We start from the raw sequence: 21,725 nt of genomic DNA, 5'->3' as shown, positions 1-21,725 counted from the left end.
GATCTTCAATCTTCTTGTCATACAAAAGTAGCAGTCATCATGGTGGTTCATCTGCTCCCGCCATACCATTGGTACTCCAAAGGGCATACATTTAAGTTTTCCAACTAATCACATTTGGAGCTTACTGATGCAACTCTTGCAAGCTTTGTGTAAGAATGGTATACAATACCGACAAGATGAAATTAAGACACATGTGCAACATCTGGGTATCTTTATTGTAGACGTTTCGCCATCCAGTGGCTTTATCAATACAAATTCCAGGACATAACTTGAAGACAGTAGAACTATGTACAGAAGATGAGGTAATCAGTCCCTCAACCTTGGAGTAGGTGCGAAGAGCACCGTAGTCGTGGAGATTCTGAAGCAGAAGCAAGGCGCCTGACGCATATATAGTACATAACCTTCACGACTACGGCAACTATTACTACAACTAGCCCATCTCTTTGGGTAGGACCTACTTCCACTGGGGAATCCCGCCTACCAGTGACAATGCCCTCGTCTGCTACCCGTCCCATTTCCACCTGATGTTACTATATAAGCGTCAGGCGCCTTACTTCTGCTTCAGAATCTCCACGACTATGGTGCTCTTCGCACCTACTCCAAGGCTGAGGGACTGATTACCTCATCTTCTGTTCATAGTTCTACTGTCTTCAAGTTATGTCCTGGAATTTGTATTGATGAAGCAACTGGTTGACGAAACGTCTACAATAACGATACCCAGATGTTGCACATGTCTTAATTTCACCTTGCAAGCTTTGTGTGGTGCAAATGGTTTGTCCTGGTCTCCAAGTTTGCAGCCAAAATAAGCAAAGTAGCAGCGCTTCAATAAAGGAGTAATGTTGCTCCGGGAATCTGAAGGGTGAATTGCCCACAGACATAGCAAAATATGTCTGGTAAATTTATGCAACTTCTAGATATATTAATAATCTGATAATAAAAATATATTACATTTAACATTTAAGTCATTATAAGGTAATCATTTTAGTTGGTAATTCACATTTACTTACGTTATACGAAAAGAGAAAAGTAACGTTTCCGTATAACTTGACAACCGTATGTGATAGAGATGGATCGACACCATGCCTAACCCTTCTAGGGTAGGGTAGGTGCCTGAGCCCGAGCCTTTAGCTCATAAGACTGTCATTCCCATTTGCCCCCTTGGGGCGGGGATGGCAGACCAGAGAGGCCTAGCTTGTGGCTAGGCCTGGGGACAGTTGGTCCCAAAGATGAGGAGGTACTTGTGCCTCCTCCCATAGGAGACTTAGGTCTCAGACACTCCCTAAAGAGGGAGCCAAGGCCGGGCCACCACTTGGAAAAGGCCCGGGCCGGGAGAATACCGGCTAATCTTTAACTAACTAACTGATAGAGATGAATAAAAAACACAATGAATCCCTATTTTCCATACATTATATTGTACCGAAAAAGATACCATAGTCAAAAAAAAAATCATGCAGACCAGTGCAGTCTGAGGAGCCTGGACACTGGATTTCATTAAATATTACTGATATAGCCCCATGTGGCAGCAAATTAGTTGCAAAACGTTATAGTTCGATAGTGTTGACGTTTTACATTATCAAGATTTTCGAAAAATGTTTTAGGAAACGTGGAATAGCAGCAGCTACACAATCTGGGTCAACATGGGTACAGAATATGTAGCTCCTGCCCCTCGCAAGTGCTGGACCATTTCGCCGTGAAGACAAGCAAAATGAAGATGGTAGTGTTTACCAACTTTTACATGTAAGATTCTGGGGTAATTGTACACAAATTGCGGGAAAAATGAAAAACTGATGAAGTGGGTAGGTAGATATTTAACTTAATAATATAACCTAAAGAGTGATATTAATCATGAAATCAATGATGAAAATTAGGCACATATGCAACATCTGGGTATCTTTAATGCAGACGTGTCGCCATCCAGTGGCTGTATCAATACAAATTCTAGGACATAATTTGAAGACAGTAGAACTATATGCAAAAGATGAGGTAATCAGTCCCTCAGCCTTGGAATCAGTGTGAAGAGCACCGTAGTCGTGAAGAATCTGGAGCACAGGCAAGAAGGCTGGCGCTTATAAACTGGCGTCAGGTGAAAAGGGGACGGGTAGTAAACGAAGGTATTGTCACTGTTAGGTGGGATTTCCCACTGGAAGTAGGTCATACCCTTTGGTATGACGAGTTAGTAGAAGTGAAGAAGGTCTTGTAGATGTCCTCTGAACCAAGATTCCATGATGTTGCAGTGTCTGACAAGTTGTACATGAATGGTATACAATACCGACAAGATGAAATCAGTGGCTTCTACAGTACAGAGTTCTGTTCCCTAAGGCACAATGCTCACTTCTTATTCTTTTTCTCATTCTCTTATTTGACAGTCAAGCAAATAAAACAGAACTGTAACATCCTTCGTAGGCGATGCTAGAATCTGCATGACAGTCGCATCCACAGAAGATGCACAGACCCTTAAAACTGATATCAACCAAATATTCCAGTGAAAACAAATAAAATAAATTAAATTGCTAGTCTACAGAAGGAATGAGGAAATAATATCAGAATACAAGACTAACTGAAATCACTCAGTAGAATGTGCGTGATAATGTTAGTTCTTGTGTTCAAAGAGCACAACAATGTCATTATCCAGTCATACCTTATTAAAATATAAGGCAAAATAAATAATTCAAAACTACATATAAGCTACACTGTAATGGTTTTTGGACTGAATTCATAATATATAGATATAGATATGTAAATATTTCATTTCTACAGAAACTCGCTTAGGTATCAAAATTTGTGTCATATAAACCCTTTACTACCACTCATTAGACGGGTATAGGGTGTTTAATAAAGCTATTAAATTAAGTAACTGCTGAAAAGCCCCTTGAAGGCAGACAAAATGAAAAATTGGTAAATGAACAGAGAACCTTTACGGCTCGTATAAATTCGAGCACCTAAATTATTGGAAGTGCTTGATGTTCCTTGAACTGTATTCCTTAGAACCTATGCGAGAAAGATACACAGTCTTCACCTGGAAGATCTTCGAGTAATTACTACCAAATCTGCACCTCGAATTCACTACATGTGAAAACAAGTGGCTTTGCAGGTGATGCAAAGCGATGAGTACACTGAGAGAGAACTTAGTGTAAAGGGACCACGACACTTCAGTACCCTTCCTGCTTGCATGAAGGTGAGTACCAACACACCCTTGACTTTCTTCAAGAGGAAACTCGACAAAACGCTCAAATCAGTTCCTGGTCAGCCATACGTTAGACTGAGGGCGGCGGTTATCAAAACTTGATGGATCAAACCAGCAAGCAGGACCAAGCCAGCAAGCAGGAGGCCTGGCCTGCTACAAGGTTACGGTGATGGTGACCTACAGAAATGACTACGGGTAACTTACACGGAGTTGCGTTACGAGGCGCTATACTTGCAATACACTTTCGTTCAGCATATGTAGTGTTTTACTTACATATCTACAAATTATGTGATTTCTCATGTTGAAGAATTGTTTGATAATGTTACATACTTAGTAACAACATTCATATTTCAGGTTGTCCCTAAATTAGTTCCTTCAAAACTCTTAAGACTGTCCTTCAGCTTTAATAATTAGATTATCACAAAATTTTGTCGATTGGTATAAGTGTTATATTTTCACAAACCTGAACTAATATTTAGGAAGAGTCGTGGGATCCCTGATAGTGATGATATCGGAAGGAAAAAGGTAACAGATCTGGTTTCTTCTCAAAAGTCCAACGAGAAGATTCATTAAGATACTTTGACCCCAACTAGTAAATTAGCATTCTCTTGTAAATAATTAACCTTAAAATATAACATAATATATAATATTCAGCGTTGCAGACAAGAAAAGTGTAGCAGTTTTTGACTTTTATAAACATAATAGATGATCAAAAGTTGATACAATATCACCATTGACTGGGTCTGCGCCGTGTGAAGTCTGCGCCGTGTGAAGTCTGCGCCGTGTGAAGTCTGCGCCGTGTAAAGTCGCGCCGGCTGAGGAATATAACTAACATGTCTGGAAAAATAACATGCTATGTAAACACTAGAAAATAATAACACCAGTATGCGTGTAGGACTGACATTTACAATACTTGTGTCTTCTGCTGGGACAAATATTCACATCATATGTCATGGAAGAACAGGAAGCTCATCATCAAGGACAACAAAATTAGAAGATACTGAGAAGCAGCGACCATGTGCATCTAGGAGTCAAGAGACTAAAGTCTAGGTGATTTTAGCATACCAAAGTTCTTAAGCGACATAAATTTATACAGGATAATATCACTTAATAATTAGCTATCACTCCAACATTCCTAAGAGGCTCACTCTTCATAACGACATGGGAAAATGGCCAGCATTTCTCACTCTACGGATTTTTCATTCTTAACTGAAGTCTTGATTTTGCAACATCTTTGCCTCTAATGTTAACGTGACTTTCACCTCCAAATAGATCTGATCACTTACTTCCACCTTTCCCTCCAAGAATATTTAATCGTGTTTAGTGTAAGTCTCTGAAACATGAAAAAATCTATTCGTTAAGCAAAAACGTTCTGCATATTTGTGCCTTAATAGACCATTTATTCGCCCTGACTTTAGCCCTTCTTCTAAAATCTTCAAAAAAATTTAAATTGTTATTAGGCACGTTCCAATAATCAATTAGCATTCTTTATTAAATTGTATTATGTGAAACATACACAATTAACTATCACTTTAATAAATAATTTCCATTAACTACATGTGTGTCTAGGTTTCCTTTAATAACCCACAGCAGTCATGTAACAATTATTTTTTTTTAATGTTAAAATAATATTTACATTTTACAAGCGTTTCCACTAAAATTTGTTTATCTATTTTTTCTCGTTCTCCATAAACAAGATACCATGATTCAGAGTCTTATGAGCTGGCGTGTGTTGTTCCACATTAGCACTAGTAACATGAGCTGGTGTGTCTTGTCCCACATTAACACTACTAATATGAGTTATTGTGTCAGGCCACATAGTAACACCTTTGACCTAATCTGCTCTCTGTAACCACAGTAACATTACAGGCCTAAGCCTGAGTGTCAGGCCCCACAATAATACTATTAACATGAGCTGGTATGGTTGCAGGGTGGCGAGGTGAGCCAAATGGGTGCAGGCGCTACCTTCGGGGAGTCTGTGCTCCGAGACGCCCCTCGACACAACACCATCATCACCAGGGAGAACTGCGAGCTGCTCAGGGTCGAGCAGAAGGACTTCAAACACATATGGCAGGTGAGTACAACACCTTGCGTGGAATTACCTGTTATCGAATTGTTACATTCACTCACTACAAATTTTCAGCACAGTGCATGTATATGAACTTATCGAGTTGCACTCACCGTGTCGTGTGTTCCGAGTCGCGACACAACTCCTGACCTCGGCTCTTGACCTCGGCTCTTGACCTCAAACAGTTGGCCGGCAAATACTGCTTGTAAACATCAGTTGCCTTAACATACCTTTTCTTGAAACTGTGTATGGAGTTTACCTCCAACACCACCACTTCTGGTTTATTCAATTTGTTTACTACCCTGAGACCTAAGAAAACCTTCTTAACATCTGACTCATCTGTGCCACTTGTCCCTGTATACCGCATTTGAAACAGTTCGTCTCAGTGTGCTCGATCAAAATCTCTGCACGTTATATATCGTTATGATGTCCTGTCTTCCAAGCTTCTCCTTATAGTTCAACTCTTAAGTGCAGTGGCTCTTGATCCAAGAAGGTGGAGCAAGGGAAGGTGGGTGTTTAGGTGGGGAGGGTGGAGAGAGTTCTTGTTTTCAGGAACTGGAGTAGGGGTGATGGAGTAAGAGTGGTTGGAAGGAGATGGAGTGGTCTTGATCCGAGGAAATGAAGTTGTGTTGGAGACAGTGAGGATTTAGATGGTCATCAAAGTAGGGGGAGCGCATGGATATGGGGTGGGCTCTTGATCCAAGAAGACAGAGGAGGGTTGGTAATGGTTTTGGTTGGTATGGGAGAGGGACTTGTGGGTCTTGATCCAAAGAGATAGAGCAGCGCCAGTGAGTGCTCTGGGAATTGTCTTGGAGTGGAGGCTGTGCGAGGTGTTCTTGATCCGAAGATTTGGGGAAGGGTGTTGGGGTAGGGTTCTTCATCCCAGGAGTCAGAGCATGGTTAGTGATAGTCTTGGGAATGCAGGCTGCTCTTGATGCGAGGAATTGAAGCATTGTCTTGGGTGGAGGAGGTGGATAGGAAGGATGGGTGGGGGAATAATGGGGGGGGAGGGGAGGTGATTAAAGGGTTCTTGTTCTAAGGAGATGAAGCAAGGATGGTGATGGTCTTGGGTGGTAGGGAAAGGAAGGTGTGTGGGACCTTGATCTGAGAAATTGGTGGCAGGAGTGAAAAGGTAGGCAGCCACTCAAGGGAAAATGCTATATGAAAAAGTTAGCCTCCTGTGTTTAGCTGGGGAAGTGACCGAAGCCACTGAAGCTAAAGCTAGCAGTTCTGCCCCCTCCCTCCTACAAAAAATCTAGTAGATTTGAACCCCTTCCCCAACCCTCCTCCCCGCCGCCCACGACAAAGCTAGCCTTTTAGAAAAAACACTGCATGAAAAAAGGTAGCCACTTAGGAAAAATGCCAGATGAAAAGTTAGTATCACTGCTGAAAGGGATGGTTAGGAAAACTCGGCATCAAGAAAGTTGTCGCTCTTCCAGATTCTCCCCTACTATACACACACTCCCACAAACACAAATATACATGTTGCACGCACTTACATATATGCATACATGCATTAGCAGATAACAACTCGGTCATTATTATCCTAACAACATAGTGGCAGTAACTTTTATTTTTTATACTAGTATATGGAATATAAAAGGGTACATCACATCAGCAGTGGTCTGCTATTCTACCCTCTATGATAGTTTTACATGAGCGTAAATGAGAATTTCAAACATTACACTGATACAGACACTTGAATATCTACAGATATTCACGTTGCACATTTATGCATGTGCAAATGGATAAATAAATAAATACAGTACTTATAGCACAAACTTGCTGGATTACTTGACCGATTCTTAGCGTCAGTCTTCTACGAAGAGAGATGTCAGCTGCAGCGCTCTCGGAAACATCTGGTGAACACTGCCTTCACAATGAGATACAAATACACTGGACATTGTGGTAGGTAGAAGGACACATGTGCAACTGTTGCGACATTTTTTTTTTGTGGCAACGTTTTGCTCTCCAGGAGCCTTGTCAAGCTGTTACAAACAGTACATGGACACATTTGGTATATATGGGTAACAGACTAAAATGTAAAGCATAATCGCTCCTCCAGTAGCCTGAGTCGTCCATGCTATTGGTAGTAGTAGTAGTAATAGTAGTACTACTAGTAATAGTGGAGGTAGATCATTGTTGCTGTGTAAAAGCGGGGTTTATTGTTTTTAGAACTCTTGTTAATGTTTCACAGATGACGAAACCGCCATTTTTGTGTTTAATTGTGTTTGAAATGGCGATTAAGGATAATTTAAGGCATTTACGTCTGCGGAAATTGGTTTCTTTAATCATAAGGCAGGCTTCATTACATTTCATCAGATGGTTGGCGGAATTCCGGTGTTGTACACATGCGTTGTTCAGATTATCGTTCCTTCATGTATTAAAGTGTTCATTGATATGTTTTGAGGCTTCTTGCAGTTTTATAGACGTATACCCTGTCACAGCCTCCGCAGGGTGGTATGTTGTAAACCTCTACATTGACTGGTTCAAGGTTCTTTCATTTAGCCTGAGTCGGATCTCTTATGTAGGTGCTGGGAGCGATGACTCTAGTGTTAGCCTGCGTTAGTACTCTGGAGAGATTTAATGCAACCTGGCTGTTGGGAGGAATTATAACTTTGTTAGGAGTGGTATTAATGTGTAGAGAAATGATTTGAAGGGGTCTTTTCATGCATTCTTTGATGAAAAAGGAAGGAAAATGTAGCTCGGTGAAGGTTTGGTGTATAAGAACATAAGAAAGAAGGAACACTGCAACAGGCCTACTGACCCATGCTGAGCAGGTCCATGTCCGTCCCCGGATTAGACCAATGACCCACCCCCCGGATTATCCCAATGACCCACCCAGTCTGGTCATCCCCACTCAAGGATGGAGCACTGTACCAGACCCAGCAGCACAAGCTAGTCAGGTCCAACTCACACCCACCCACACCCACTCATGTATTTATCTAACCTATTTTTAAAACTACACAACGTTTTAGCCTCAATAACTGTACTCGGGAGCTTGTTCCACTCATCCACAATTTTATTACCAAACCAGTACTTTCCTATATCCTTCCTGAATCTGAATTTTTCCAACTTGAAACCATTACTGCAAGTCCTGTCTTGGCTGGAAATTTTCAGCACACTATTTACATCCCCTTTATTTATTCCTGTTGTCCATTTATACACCTCGATCATATCCCCCTTAATTCTACGCCTTTCTAGAGTGTGCAGATTCAGGGCCCTCAGTCTATCCTCATAGGGAAGATTTCTGATACATGGGATCATCTTTGTCATCCTCCTTTGTATGTTTTTTAGAGCATTTATATCCATTCTGTAATACGGTGACCAGAACTGAGCAGCATAGTCTAAATGAGGCCTAACCAAGGATATATAGAATTGAAGAACAACCTGAGGACTTCTATTATTTATACTTCTAGATATGAAGCCAAGAATTCTGTTAGCTTTATTGCGAACACTAATGCACTGTTGTCTTGGTTTTAGGTTACTGCTAACCAGAACTCCTAAATCCTTTTCGCAATCGGTAGTATTAAGATCTACATTATTTAGTTTATATGTGGCATGGTTATTTAACTGTCCAACATTTAGAACTCTGCATTTGTCAATATTAAACTGCATCTTCCACTTCTCCGACCATTGCGTCAGTCTGTTCAAATCATCCTGGAGTGCTCTAATGTCCTCATTAGAATGAATTGGACGGCCTATTTTGGTGTCATCAGCAAATTTGCTTATGTCGCTATTTATTCCCTCATCTATGTCGTTTATGTAAATTGTGAACAACAACGGGCCCATATATATACTCCTCGTCAAGAAACTCTGGACTGCAAATCCAGTGTGCTCTTAGGAAAAATCCAATGGTCTTAGTATCTTTAGTGGAATTGAAGTGTGTGAGACCGTTTGTCTATAGGCTTCCTGTAAACTTGGACTCCTAGAGTTATTTACTTTGTGAATGAGGAAGTCAAGAAATGATAACTTGGCATTGAACTCTTCCAGAAGTGTTAACTGGATAGCCGGTTCAACTGCGTTGAGTCTTCCCTGAAGATTCCGCACGGCAAAGCGTTTCGGAGTTATGAGGAAATCGCCAACATAACGTAATGTGAGGTGGTGGGAATGATGTTGGCAAAGCCTTCAGCTTCTATGTTCCGTATACAAGTTTACTAAGAAGGCATCGAAGGAGAGCCCATTCTTGTTTCCGACAGAGGCCTCCGATGCGGTTGAGGAGGCTGCATGAATGTTTTAGATGAGCGGGGCTGATGGTCCACAGAAGGTCAGTCGTCACGTGAGGTCACAGACCCTGAGCTGCTTTGGGGATTAGCGTGGACGGTTACAAAGCATGGCTTGCTTCTGCAGTGTTTTAAAAACTGAGTTTGGAGAGTTGAAGGAGGAGGTCTTGCTTCTCCAGGAGGAGATTAGGAGGCTGAAGGTCCACCTCAATGGGCCTGGGAGAGAGTGTGAGGTGGTTGGAGATGTGGGGAATGAGGCTTCTAGCAGTGAGGTGCAGTTGTCTCTCACTGTGAGGAGGCTGTAGGTGGGGAGGTAGCAACGGGTACCAGCAGTGAGGTGCAGCCCAGCACCTGCTACAAGTGGCGAGTTGTTCACAGTAATGGGAGGCGCATCAGAGTAAGGAAAGTTAAGAGTGAAGATCTGAAGGTAGGAAATCGCTTCTCTGTTCTCCAGGATGAATGTACTTCAGTGGCCAGTGAAGGTAAGGGTACTACTGCCCCTGCTAATGAAGGTAAGCGCATTCTTGTGGTTGGTGACTCTCAGGTAAGATATGTTGACCGTGCTTTTTGTAATAGGAATAAGAAGATGAGAGATAGAGTGTGCTTCCCTGGAGCTGGTGTTGGGGACATTGTCAACAGACTGGATAATATCATGTCAGGTAATGGGAACAAGCCCATTATCTGTCTCAGTGCTGGTGGAAATGATATTGGGAAGGGTAGGAGAGAAGAGCTGCTAGATAAGTACAGGTCAGCTATAGATTTCATTAAGTCTAAGGGAGGGATCCCAATCATATGTAGCATCTTGCCTAGAAGGGGAGTAGGAAATGAATGGTTGTCTAGGGCAATTGGTGTAAATTGCTGGCTAGATAGATACTGCAAGGAACTTGCAATCCCATTCATTGACAACTGGAACAACTTTTATGGCAAACATGATATGTATGCAAGGGATGGGGTTCATCTCTCTGGGGCAGGGGTGGTAGCACTTGCAGACTCGATTGAGAAGGCCATTGGTGAAATGCCTATGATTTTAAACTGATGGAAGATAGAGGTATGGGTGTGTGTGGGAAACAAGCAGGTTGCAACACTAGGGTTGGAAACAGTAAATGTATAAAAGGCATTCAGCATGAAGTTATAAATAAAGACAATAGAACAGGTCAGAAAACAAAGGGGGACAGCAGAGGGCAGCAAGGGACTAGCTCCCTTAAGGTTTACTATACTAATAGCAGGAGTGTTAGAAATAAGATAGATGAGCTAAGATTAATTGCAAGTGCAGGAAACATAGATATTATTGCTATAACAGAGACCTGGCTCAATCTGAAAGATAGAGAGATGCCATCTGAATGTCACATACAAGGCTATAAATTATTCCACACTGACAGGGTCAACAGGAAAGGTGGTGGAGTAGCGATGTATGTCAGAGACAATTTAAATTGTTGTGTTAGACAAGATATTAAATTAGAAGCGTCAGCCACTGAATCTGTTTGGTTACAGCTTCTCGAGGGCCGAGAAAAACTAATTTTGGGTGTGATTTACAGGGCCCCAAATCTTGATAGGGAGTGCAGTAAACTTCTATGGGACGAAATTCGTAAGGCATCTACATACGAAAATGTTGTGCTAATGGGAGATTTCAACTATAGACAGATTGACTGGAGCAATTTGACAGGAAATTTAGAGTCGGGTGACTTTCTTGATACGATCCAGGATTGTTTTTTAAAACAGTTTGTGACAGAGCCAACTAGGGGAAATAACCTCCTTGACTTGGTTCTTGCCAGTAGGGAAACACTAATTAATAATCTTGAGGTTAATGATGAGCTTGGGGAGAGTGATCACAAATCACTCAGTTTTAACATATCATGGAATTCCCCTAATAATGGCAATCAAGTCTCCGTCCCTGACTTTCGCTTGGCTGATTTCATAGGACTGAAAAATTACTTAGGTGGGCTGAACTGGAATGACCTGACTAGGGGTCAGGTAGGTGGTGATGGTTGCCGATATGATGCTTTCCAGGGCATAGTTCTAGCTGCTCAGTCAAATTATGTTCCAAATAGGGAAATCAGATCAAACAAAAATGATCCTAAATGGATGAACAATAGATTAAAATATCTGATTGGTCAAAAGAGAGGCATATATAGGCAAATCAAAAGAGGAGAGGGGCAATTAAGAAATCGATATATTCAGTTAAAGAGAGAAATAAAAAAGGGAATTAGAAAAGCAAAAAGAGATTATGAGGTTAAAGTTGCAAGAGAATCGAAGACTAACCCAAAAGGATTCTTTCAGGTATACAGAAGTAAGATCAGGGACAAGATAGGCCCACTCAAAAGTTCCTCGGGTCAGCTCACTGACAGTGATAAGGAAATGTGTAGAATTTTTAACACATACTTCCTCTCAGTTTTTACACAGGAGGATACCAGTGATATTCCAGTAATGATAAATTATGTAGAACAGGACGATAATAAACTGTGCACTATTAGGGTCACAAGTGACATGGTCCTTAGGCAAATAGATAAATTAAAACCTAACAAATCCCCAGGCCCTGATGAACTGTATGCAAGGGTTCTAAAGGAATGTAAAGAGGAGCTTAGCACACCTTTGGCTAATCTTTTCAACATATCACTACAAACTGGCATGGTGCCAGATAAGTGGAAAATGGCAAATGTGATACCTATTTTCAAAACAGGTGACAGGTCCTTAGCTTCGAACTATAGACCAATAAGCCTAACCTCCATAGTGGGAAAATTTATGGAATCAATAATTGCCGAGGCAGTTCGTAGCCACCTTGAAAAGCATAAATTAATCAACGAATCTCAGCATGGTTTTACAAAGGGACGTTCCTGCCTTACGAATTTATTAACTTTTTTCACTAAGGTATTTGAGGAGGTAGATCATGGTAACGAATATGATATTGTGTATATGGACTTCAGTAAGGCTTTTGACAGGGTCCCACATCAGAGACTATTGAGGAAAATTAAAGCACATGGAATAGGAGGAGAAATTTTTTCCTGGATAGAGGCATGGTTGACAAATAGGCAGCAGAGAGTTTGCATAAATGGGGAGAAATCAGAGTGGGGAAGCGTCACGAGCGGTGTTCCACAGGGGTCAGTGTTGGGCCCCCTGCTGTTCACAATCTACATAAACGACATAGATGAGGGCATAAAGAGCGACATCGGCAAGTTTGCCGATGACACCAAAATAGGCCGTCGAATTCATTCTGACGAGGACATTCGAGCACTCCAGGAAGATTTGAATAGACTGATGCAGTGGTCGGAGAAGTGGCAGATGCAGTTTAATATAGACAAATGCAAAGTTCTAAATGTTGGACAGGACAATAACCATGCCACATATAAACTAAATAATGTAGATCTTAATATTACGGATTGCGAAAAAGATTTAGGAGTTCTGGTTAGCAGTAATCTGAAACCAAGACAACAGTGCATAAGTGTTCGCAATAAAGCTAATAGAATCCTTGGCTTCATATCAAGAAGCATAAATAATAGGAGTCCTCAGGTTGTTCTTCAACTCTATACATCCTTGGTTAGGCCTCATTTAGATTATGCTGCACAGTTTTGGTCACCGTATTACAGAATGGATATAAATTCTCTGGAAAATGTACAAAGGAGGATGACAAAGATGATCCCATGTATCAGAAACCTTCCCTATGAGGATAGACTAAGGGCCCTGAAACTGCACTCTCTAGAAAGACGTAGAATTAGGGGGGATATGATTGAGGTTTATAAGTGGAAGACAGGAATAAATAAAGGGGATGTAAATAGTGTGCTGATAATATCTAGCCTAGACAGGACTCGCAGCAATGGTTTTAAGTTGGAAAAATTCAGATTCAGGAGGGATATAGGAAAGTACTGGTTTGGTAATAGAGTTGTGGATGAGTGGAACAAACTCCCAAGTACCGTTATAGAGGCCAGAACGTTGTGTAGCTTTAAAAATAGGTTGGATAAATACATGAGTAGATGTGGGTGGGTGTGAGTTAGACCTGATAGCTTGTGCTAACGGGTCGGTTGCCGTGTTCCTCCCTTGAGTCAATGTGACCTGACCTGACTAGGTTGGGTGCATTGGCTTAAGCCGGTAGGGACTTGGACCTGCCTCGCATGGGCCAGTAGGCCTTCTGCAGTGTTCCTTCGTTCTTATGTTCTTATGTTCTTATGTAGATGTTTGGCAAGACCTCCAGCTAACTTGTGTGGTGCATATGCCTTTTCTAAATCTATAAATGCAATGAAAACATCCCTACCATTATCTAAATATTGTTCACTCATATGCTTCAATATAAAAAACACTTGATCTACACATTCCCTGCCCAATGTAAAGCCTCCTTGCTCATCTGCAATCCTACTCTCTGTCTTACCTCTGATTCGTTCAATAATAACATAAGAACATAAGAACATAAGAATGGAGGAACACTGTAGAAGGCCTACTGGCCCATGCGAGACAGGTCCTTATCAAAACAACCTCTACCTATGAGGAGAAACGCCTCGCCACACAGCGGCCCCACCAGTCCAATACAAAGTAGAAATAAGAACATAACGAAGGAACACTGCAGAAGGCCTACTGGCCCATGCGAGGCAGGTCCAAGTCTCCTACCGGCTTAAGCCAATGCGCCCAACCTAGTCAGGTCAGGTCACATTGACTTAAGGGAGGAACACGGCAACCGACGTGGTAGCACAAGCTATCAGGTCTAACTCACACCCACCCACATCTACTCATGTATTTATCCAACCTATTTTTAAAGCTACACAACGTTCTGGCCTCTATAACGGTACTTGGGAGTTTGTTCCACTCATCCACAACTCTATTACCAAACCAGTACTTTCCTATATCCTTCCTGAATCTGAATTTTTCCAACTTAAAACCATTGCTGCGAGTCCTGTCTAGGCTAGATATTTTCAGCACACTATTTACATCCCCTTTATTTATTCCTGTCTTCCATTTATACACCTCAATCATATCCCCCCTAATTCTACGTCTTTCTAGAGAGTGCAGATTCAGGGCCCTTAGTCTATCCTCATAGGGAAGGTTTCTGATACATGGGATCAACTTTGTCATCCTCCTTTGTACATTTTCCAGAGAATTTATATCCATTCTGTAATACAGTGACCAAAACTGTGCAGCATAATCTAAATGAGACCCTTCTTCACTCTTGAAAGATGGTATACCTCTTTAGTAAATGCATAAAATTACTGCCCCCTCTCTTCTTTAACATTAAGGTCCTCATAATATTCCCCCCATCTTCCCAATACTTCCAACTCCCCATCTACTAACTCCCCTACTCTGTTTTAAACTGTCGAATCCATTTGTTCCCTAGGTTTTCTCAACCTATTTTTCTCCAGATTTTTTTGTTATTCTCAGCAAAATTTGTTGACACTGCCTAAACTACTTTATAATTTGCTCTCATTTTGCACTCCCTCGTCACTCTCTTCACTTCTATTTTACTCTCTATATACCCACCCTTCGCTTCTGCTCTCTAAAAATCTCTCATACACATTCTTTTTCTGTTTTATCACACCCTTTACCTCATCATTCCACCAATCACTCCTCTTTCTTCCTGCACCCACTCTCATATAACCACAGACTTCTTTTCTACATTCTAACAACGCCTTTTTAAAACTGTCCCTGCCCTCTTTAACCCCCATACTACCTATACTCTCATTATCCCACCTTTCTCTCAATAATATTTTGTAATTTGTATACCACACATTCTAAGCTTTGTGAGTTGCTTATAACTCACCCTAACTTTGTCCTCCCTTAGTTTATAATCTCTCTTACTTTCTGTTGCCTTTTTCCTTTTGCTTCATCTATGTCTTAGTCTAACTGTAGCTACAACTAAATATTGAACCTATATATCTGTTGCCTCTCCATAAACATGAACATCCTGAAGTCTACCCATCATCCTTTTATCCACGAACACATAATCTAACAATCTACTTTCATTACATGCTATATCATAACTTGTATACTTATCCTCTTTTTCTTAAAATATGTATTACTTATTACCAAACCTCTTTCTATATATAATTCAATTAAAGGGCCCCCCATTTTCATTTTCCCCTGGCACCCCAAACTTACCTACTACTCCCTCCATAACAGTTTTATCCACTTTAGCATTTAGGTCCCACATCACAAGTATTCTTTCACTTAGTTCTAAACTCCTCTCAAACTCAGCATCTTCCATAATCTCTCTCAACTACACTTCTCTCTTCTCAAGGTGCGTAAACACATTATAGCCCACTTTTCAAATTCCTCTGGGAAATAGCCCGAGGTTATAATGGCTTTGTAGACATTCAACAATGACACCCTGCCATTGTGAGGAAGGCACTTAACCTGTTTTGCAGTTATTCCCGAGAGTCCTGGAGCCATGTTGCGTGTTTACTGTATGACCAGGCTCATCTCCTAAGGGTAAGGGTTCTAGTGAATTGGTGGTCCAAATTGTCGTATCTCCATTGCTTAACCCATTGATGATGGTCATTATTGAATCTTTGACTGTTATTGTGTGAGTGTCTACTCCCACACTTCCACCATCAGGCTGCTAGGTCTTGGTGGTCATACAGGTTGATCGACAATTTTTATCGTCTTTGTGAAGATGCAAGTCAGATACTGAATAGGCTTTGACGTGGTATCCATTAATTGCCGTATTTTTTCTCCGGAACTGATGCTTGTATTCATCAACTTTGAGTACCAGATATTTTCAGAGCTGCCATTTGTGTAAAACCACAAGGGCAATTATTTCTCTTCATATCTCTTGTAGGGGGTTGATCAATCTTGTAGTGTCCACTGTATTCTGCCTGATAGTTTGTCGTACTATCTCTGATTTCCTTTGTTGGTTTTCTCCCCAGGAATATCCTGGATGATAGGCTGAAGCATACCAGGGTTGTTTGTTTAATCCTGTCATGAAAGGTGCTTAGAACATACCAACATATCTTAACAACACAGGTGTCAAAGCCTAGGGTCTTCAAATCAGGTTTAGGTGAAGAGTCCGAAATGGATTGGCCTGCAGCCTTATCGAGAAGGGGATGTGGGTTATTTTGTCTAGTGGGTTATTTTGAAATGGAACAGGTCGCCGTCCCTGTTGGTTAAGACCACGTCTGGGGCTCCTGGCGTGGGCCCTATGAATGTCTTGAAGAGTGAGCCTTGGAATGGCAGGGTCGTTGCAGACATATTGTTGAAGATCTGTTTTCACTTGTCTCCTGTTTGGCTGGCCGGGCCACTGTTGTAGAGAGCAGGGCAGATGGAGTTAGTCTTCTGGCTCTTTTTAATTAGTTTAGCTCCTTAGCCTCCCTGAGGCTCCCTAGATTACTCAAGGGTTGAGTTGTCTTGTAGTTTAATCTGCTGGTCGACTGTGGTTGCCGTCTCATTCAAAAGAATGATGTCTGGGTTCTGGTTACATAGCTCAGCTTCCAGAAGATATCTATTATTGACGTGCCTGATGTTAATCTGCATGATGGTGATTCCCATTAGTTTCTCCATTACACTGATGTGGCTCCATTGGAGCTAGTTTTCTTGTGGAAAACTCGCTGTCGAAGCAGATTGTTTTTTCTTGGTAGAGGTCTTGAGTCGAGGCTTTCGACGTAGCTTTCGACGTATCTACGTCACTGACAGTGTCGTTGATGAAGTCACCGTTAGAGCCCAACCTCCGCACAGCATTCTTGCCCACGCTCTCGGGTTGGACAGACTGCCAGAAATTAGCGACAGACAGTTCCTCACCGGGAAGAAGCATGGCTGGGGCACCTAGTGGCCCTGGTTGCTTGGGCTTCACAGGAAACTAGGCAACATCACGCAGGTAGATGCTGTGGAAGCCACCTCTGCTGCAGTGGAAGTCACTTTTGGTAACCCACCACTTATGTGGCTAGAGATCAATAATTCACTCTTTCTGGGTGACTATATCTTCATGTAATAAACAATTCCTTGGACTATAGCTCTATAATGTACTCATAGTGACTAAAACAATATAATGCCCACCTGTAACTATAGCGCTATAATGTGCTTTTGGTGATTATAGCAATATTATACACATCTACTGGGAAATAGAAGGTAATTAAATTATAGCTGAAGACAGGGAGAGAAGCTTCAATTTCCGGGATCAAGATCTCTTTACCAGCAACATATATCCGACATTCCTCTTTTAAAATGGTCCTTGGTTAGTAATCTGGGTAACAGACCTTTGCAAATCACCTGACATAGGCACTTCCTGGCGAGTCTGGGATCTACGGTCAGCAAATTCGCTTGGCAGGCTTATACAGGTCACCAGTCATGTAGTGATGGTCACTGGAGTCTCTGACAACTTCATCTAATACCAGCTAATATATTGCCCACCTATACTGATAGTCAGGGGTCTGGTGCTCCAGCAGTAGTGGCGTTGATGATGGCATTGATGATGATTGCAGTGATGGTTTCGGCATTGATGGTGGGCATTTATGGTGATGGTAGTAGTAGTAGTAGTAGTAGCGTTGATGGTGGTGGCATTCATGGTGGTAAGTGATAGTGGTGGCAGTAGTAGAACTGAAGTTGATTGTGGTAGGAGTGGTGGTGGTGGTAGGGATGATGATGGTAGTGTCATGATTGATAGGGATGGTAGTGGAAGTTTTTTTGTGATAGAGGTAGGCTTGATGATGATTAGTAATGGTAGGGTTGATGGTGAAGGTAGGGTTGATGGTCAATGTAGGGTTTATGGTGATGGTCAAGATAGGGTTGATGATTGATGGTGATGGTGACGGTAGGGTTGATGGTGATGGTGACGGTAGGGTTGATGGTAATGGTGAAGGTAGGGTTAATGGTGATGGTAAAGGTAAGGATAATGGTGATGGTAAATGTACGGTTGATGGTGATGAAGGTAGCATTGATGGTGATGGTGAATGTAGGGTTGATGGTGACGAAGGAAAGGTTGATAGTGATGAAGGAAAGGTTGATGGCGATGGTGAAGGTAGGGTTGATGGTGATGGTAAACGTAGGGTTGATGATGGTGAAGGTAGGGCTGATGGTGATGGTAAACGTAGGGTTGATGATGGTGAAGGTAGGGTTGATGGTGAAGGTAGGGTTGATGGTGATGGTGAAGGTAGGGTTGATGGTGATGGTAAAGGTAGGGTTGATGGTGAAGGTAGAGTTGATGATGATGATAAATGTAGGGTTGATGGTGATGAAGATAGCGTTGATGGTGATGGTGAATGTAGGGTTGATGGTGATGAACGAAGGGTTGATGGTGATGGTGAAGGCAGGGGTGATGATTATGGTAGGAGTAGGGTTGATGATGATATGCAACAGTAGGGTTGATGTTGACAGTTATGGTACAGTTGATGGTTGTGAAGGTAGTGGTGACGTTGATGATGGTAACAGTGGTAAGTTTGATAAGTATGAAAGTGGTGTGGCTGATGGTGGCAGTAGTTAGGTTGTGGTCGTAATAGTAGGAGGTAGTAGTAGGTGGTGGTAGTAAGGTGGCACTGGTAAGTTTAATGGTAGTTGCAGTGGTGGGGTTGATGGTGGCTGCATTGGAAGGGTTGATGGTTGCAGTGGTAGGTTGATAGTGGGTGGAATGATAAGGTTGATGGTGGGCGCAGTGGCAGGGTTGATGGTGGGTGCAGCGGTAGGGTTGATGGTGGGTGCAGCGGTAGGGTTGATGGTGGGTGCAGCGGTAGGGTTGTTTGTGGTCGCTGTGGCCGGGTTGATGGTCGCTGTGTTAGGGTTGGTGATGACTGCAGTGCTAGTGTGGATTTTGACTGCAGTGGCAGAGTTGATTGCGATAGTGGCAGTGGTTACTTAGTGATAATGACAGTTTTGGGGTCACTGTAACGCTATTGGAGGTATTAATAATGATGACACTGATGGTGCTTGCTGCTGTGCTTTTTATGGTGATAGTGACAGCATTGATAGTGGGAGTGGCGGCTTTGATGGTGATAGTGACAGCATTGATAGTGGGAGTGGCGGCTTTGATGGTGATAGTGACAGCATTAACGTTGACGGTGGTGGTAGTGGTGTCTTTGATACCGTCACAACTAGTAGTGGCGGCAGGGCTAATGAAATCCGTAATTGAATGCGCCTTTTGATCCGAAAATCAATAATTGCCCTTGATTGGGTAGCAGTTAGACGGTGGATGATTGGAACAGGAAGAATGATTTGGAATATGCAGGAGGAATTGTTAAAAGGATTCCGAATTTGTCAAGGAAATATTCCAAATATGAAGGAAAATAAATAACAGAGGAAATGGAGAGATTTGAAAAATTATTTGACAGAGAGAGAGCGAGAGAGAGAGCGCGAGGCTAATACTGTTTTAATAAAGACGAGCGCTAAATCAGTAGGGGTCCGACAGCATAATGCAGACAACAGGCAGGTACATACAAGGGTCAGTTAATGTTATACCACAAAAAAAAAGATGGAAGAGATGAATTTAAATGAATATTAGACACAAGATGAAGTGACGAAAGCAGCGAGGAAGTAGGAAGAGATGATCAGAGGAAAACATATATAGGATGGAAGGAAGGAAAGAAGGCAGGAAAAAGGGTAGGAGGAAGGAAAGAAAGGTAGGAGAAAGGAAAGAGAAAGGAAGGGAGGATAGAGGAAAGTCAATAGGAACTAAGTTATGACAGAAAGAAGGAAAATTGGAGAAGGGAAAAATGAAGGAAGCACAGGAGGAGGAAATGAAGTAAGGAATTGAGGAAGCAAATGAGAAAATGAGGGAAGGAAATAAGTAGGATCCTCTATGAGTTCTTCATTATTCATGGGAGGAACAGTTTCGAGCCTCCTGCTTGGAGTAAATGAGATGGATTTAACACTTCTAAATTGTCCAGATCATCGGTAACATAAGTTAGAGGTCTGTTGTTGACTATTTTATATTTCAGTTACAACTATACGAAATTCTAAGTCGATTCGCTGACGATGAAGAGTCTTTCTTAAACAATGTTTTACGATGCCTATCATTCATAAAATCCGCCGTGCCATGGAGCTTTAGGAGGAATGTGTGTCCAAGGACAACTGCGTTGATTCAGCATCAGTTGTACCTCTTGCTTACATAAGCAGCAGCACCAACAAAGTTCGTTGCATTGTCTGAAATTATCAGTCTAGGACACGCCCTTCTGGCTGAATACTTTAATAAAGGTTTCAGCAGACATATCAGTGGCTACTTATAGGTGTACTGCTCTAGTACATCTATAACTAGCCACTGACATGTAGTACACCTATAAGTATAGGTGAGCAAACAGACGTACACCTTGATGGGTATTTCGTCAATTGGTTCAGTTAAATTATTGGTCCAGTGTAATCTACACCTGTTCAGGGTGATATGGTGGTGGACCTGGATACTGACATATTCGCATATGGTAGTGACGACAAGTAATTCGGTCCCTTATTTGTTTTTTCACACTTTGCCAATCTTGAGGTATCCAGTAGGATTGTCGTATGTGACGAAGTGTGTCAGCTACCCCACCATGTAACACGTTACTGTGGGCGTTTTTAACAGTTAGGCTTGTTAGCCATTGATACTTAAGGGATCAATGTTGGATGTATTTGTTCTTTAGTTTGAGAAGAATTATGAATTCTTCCTTGATTTCTTATAATCTTTTCCGAGTCGAGATAACATCCTAAAGAATTAATCACATTAAGTTTCTAAAGGGATTTATCCTGTGTTTTCAGAAATTTATACTCTGTAGGGAAGACATCTTTCTGTATTTGTTTTACCCAGTATTTAATGGGCTCAGAAAATTCATAATTAGGTTTTATCCCTTCAGTGAATTTAAAGACAAGAGCTGTAACTTTTAAGAGTTTACCCAAAAATAAGTATTTATATCCATCAATGACTGTTTCTGGGAAGTCTTCTGCATTTAAGCAGATTATTTATGCTGTGTTCAAGCAGACTGTTTCTTCTGGCATAATGTGAGCTTTGTACTGAGGCCACTTATTTTCACGTGACATGTCAGCTGGATTCTCTGTTCTGTACATAGACCAACTTACTCTTGTTATTTCGTAACCACTGGAGAACTGCTTCATTATCACTCCAGATCACGGTTTTTTCAATAGTGAGATGATCAAGTACTTTGTTGAGATAGACAGCTAGTTTTGCACCTACATAGAGTGCTGTCAGTTCCAATTGTGGTACTGTTCTGACCTTCAAGGGTGCTACCCTGGCCTTTGAAGTAATTAGTGTACTTCCTTCAGCATTACTCATGTAAGCTACAGCGACATAACCTCTGGTTGACGCATCACAGAACACATGTAATGTCTACTTGTTTACTTACTATATTTTGTACAAAACAGTGAT

At 41.7% G+C, this 21,725-nt stretch overlaps 1 protein-coding gene across 1 annotated transcript in view; it reads left to right on the top strand.

Moving 5' to 3' along the window:
* Positions 1-21,725, top strand: part of Epac (Exchange protein directly activated by cAMP) — a gene marked incomplete at its 5' end in the record, with an annotated part of 1,038,330 nt that overhangs the window by 69,682 nt on the left and 946,923 nt on the right. Inside the window, one exon of the mRNA XM_070086005.1 lies at positions 5,115-5,258. Within this exon, the coding sequence (XP_069942106.1) occupies positions 5,115-5,258 (144 nt within the window). The remainder of the gene's footprint in view (positions 1-5,114; positions 5,259-21,725) is intronic.

This window comes from Cherax quadricarinatus, chromosome 17, assembly GCF_038502225.1.
Source record: "Cherax quadricarinatus isolate ZL_2023a chromosome 17, ASM3850222v1, whole genome shotgun sequence".
In the NCBI taxonomy this organism is placed as follows: domain Eukaryota; kingdom Metazoa; phylum Arthropoda; class Malacostraca; order Decapoda; family Parastacidae; genus Cherax; species Cherax quadricarinatus.
This window is presented reverse-complemented; position numbering and strand designations above follow the sequence as displayed.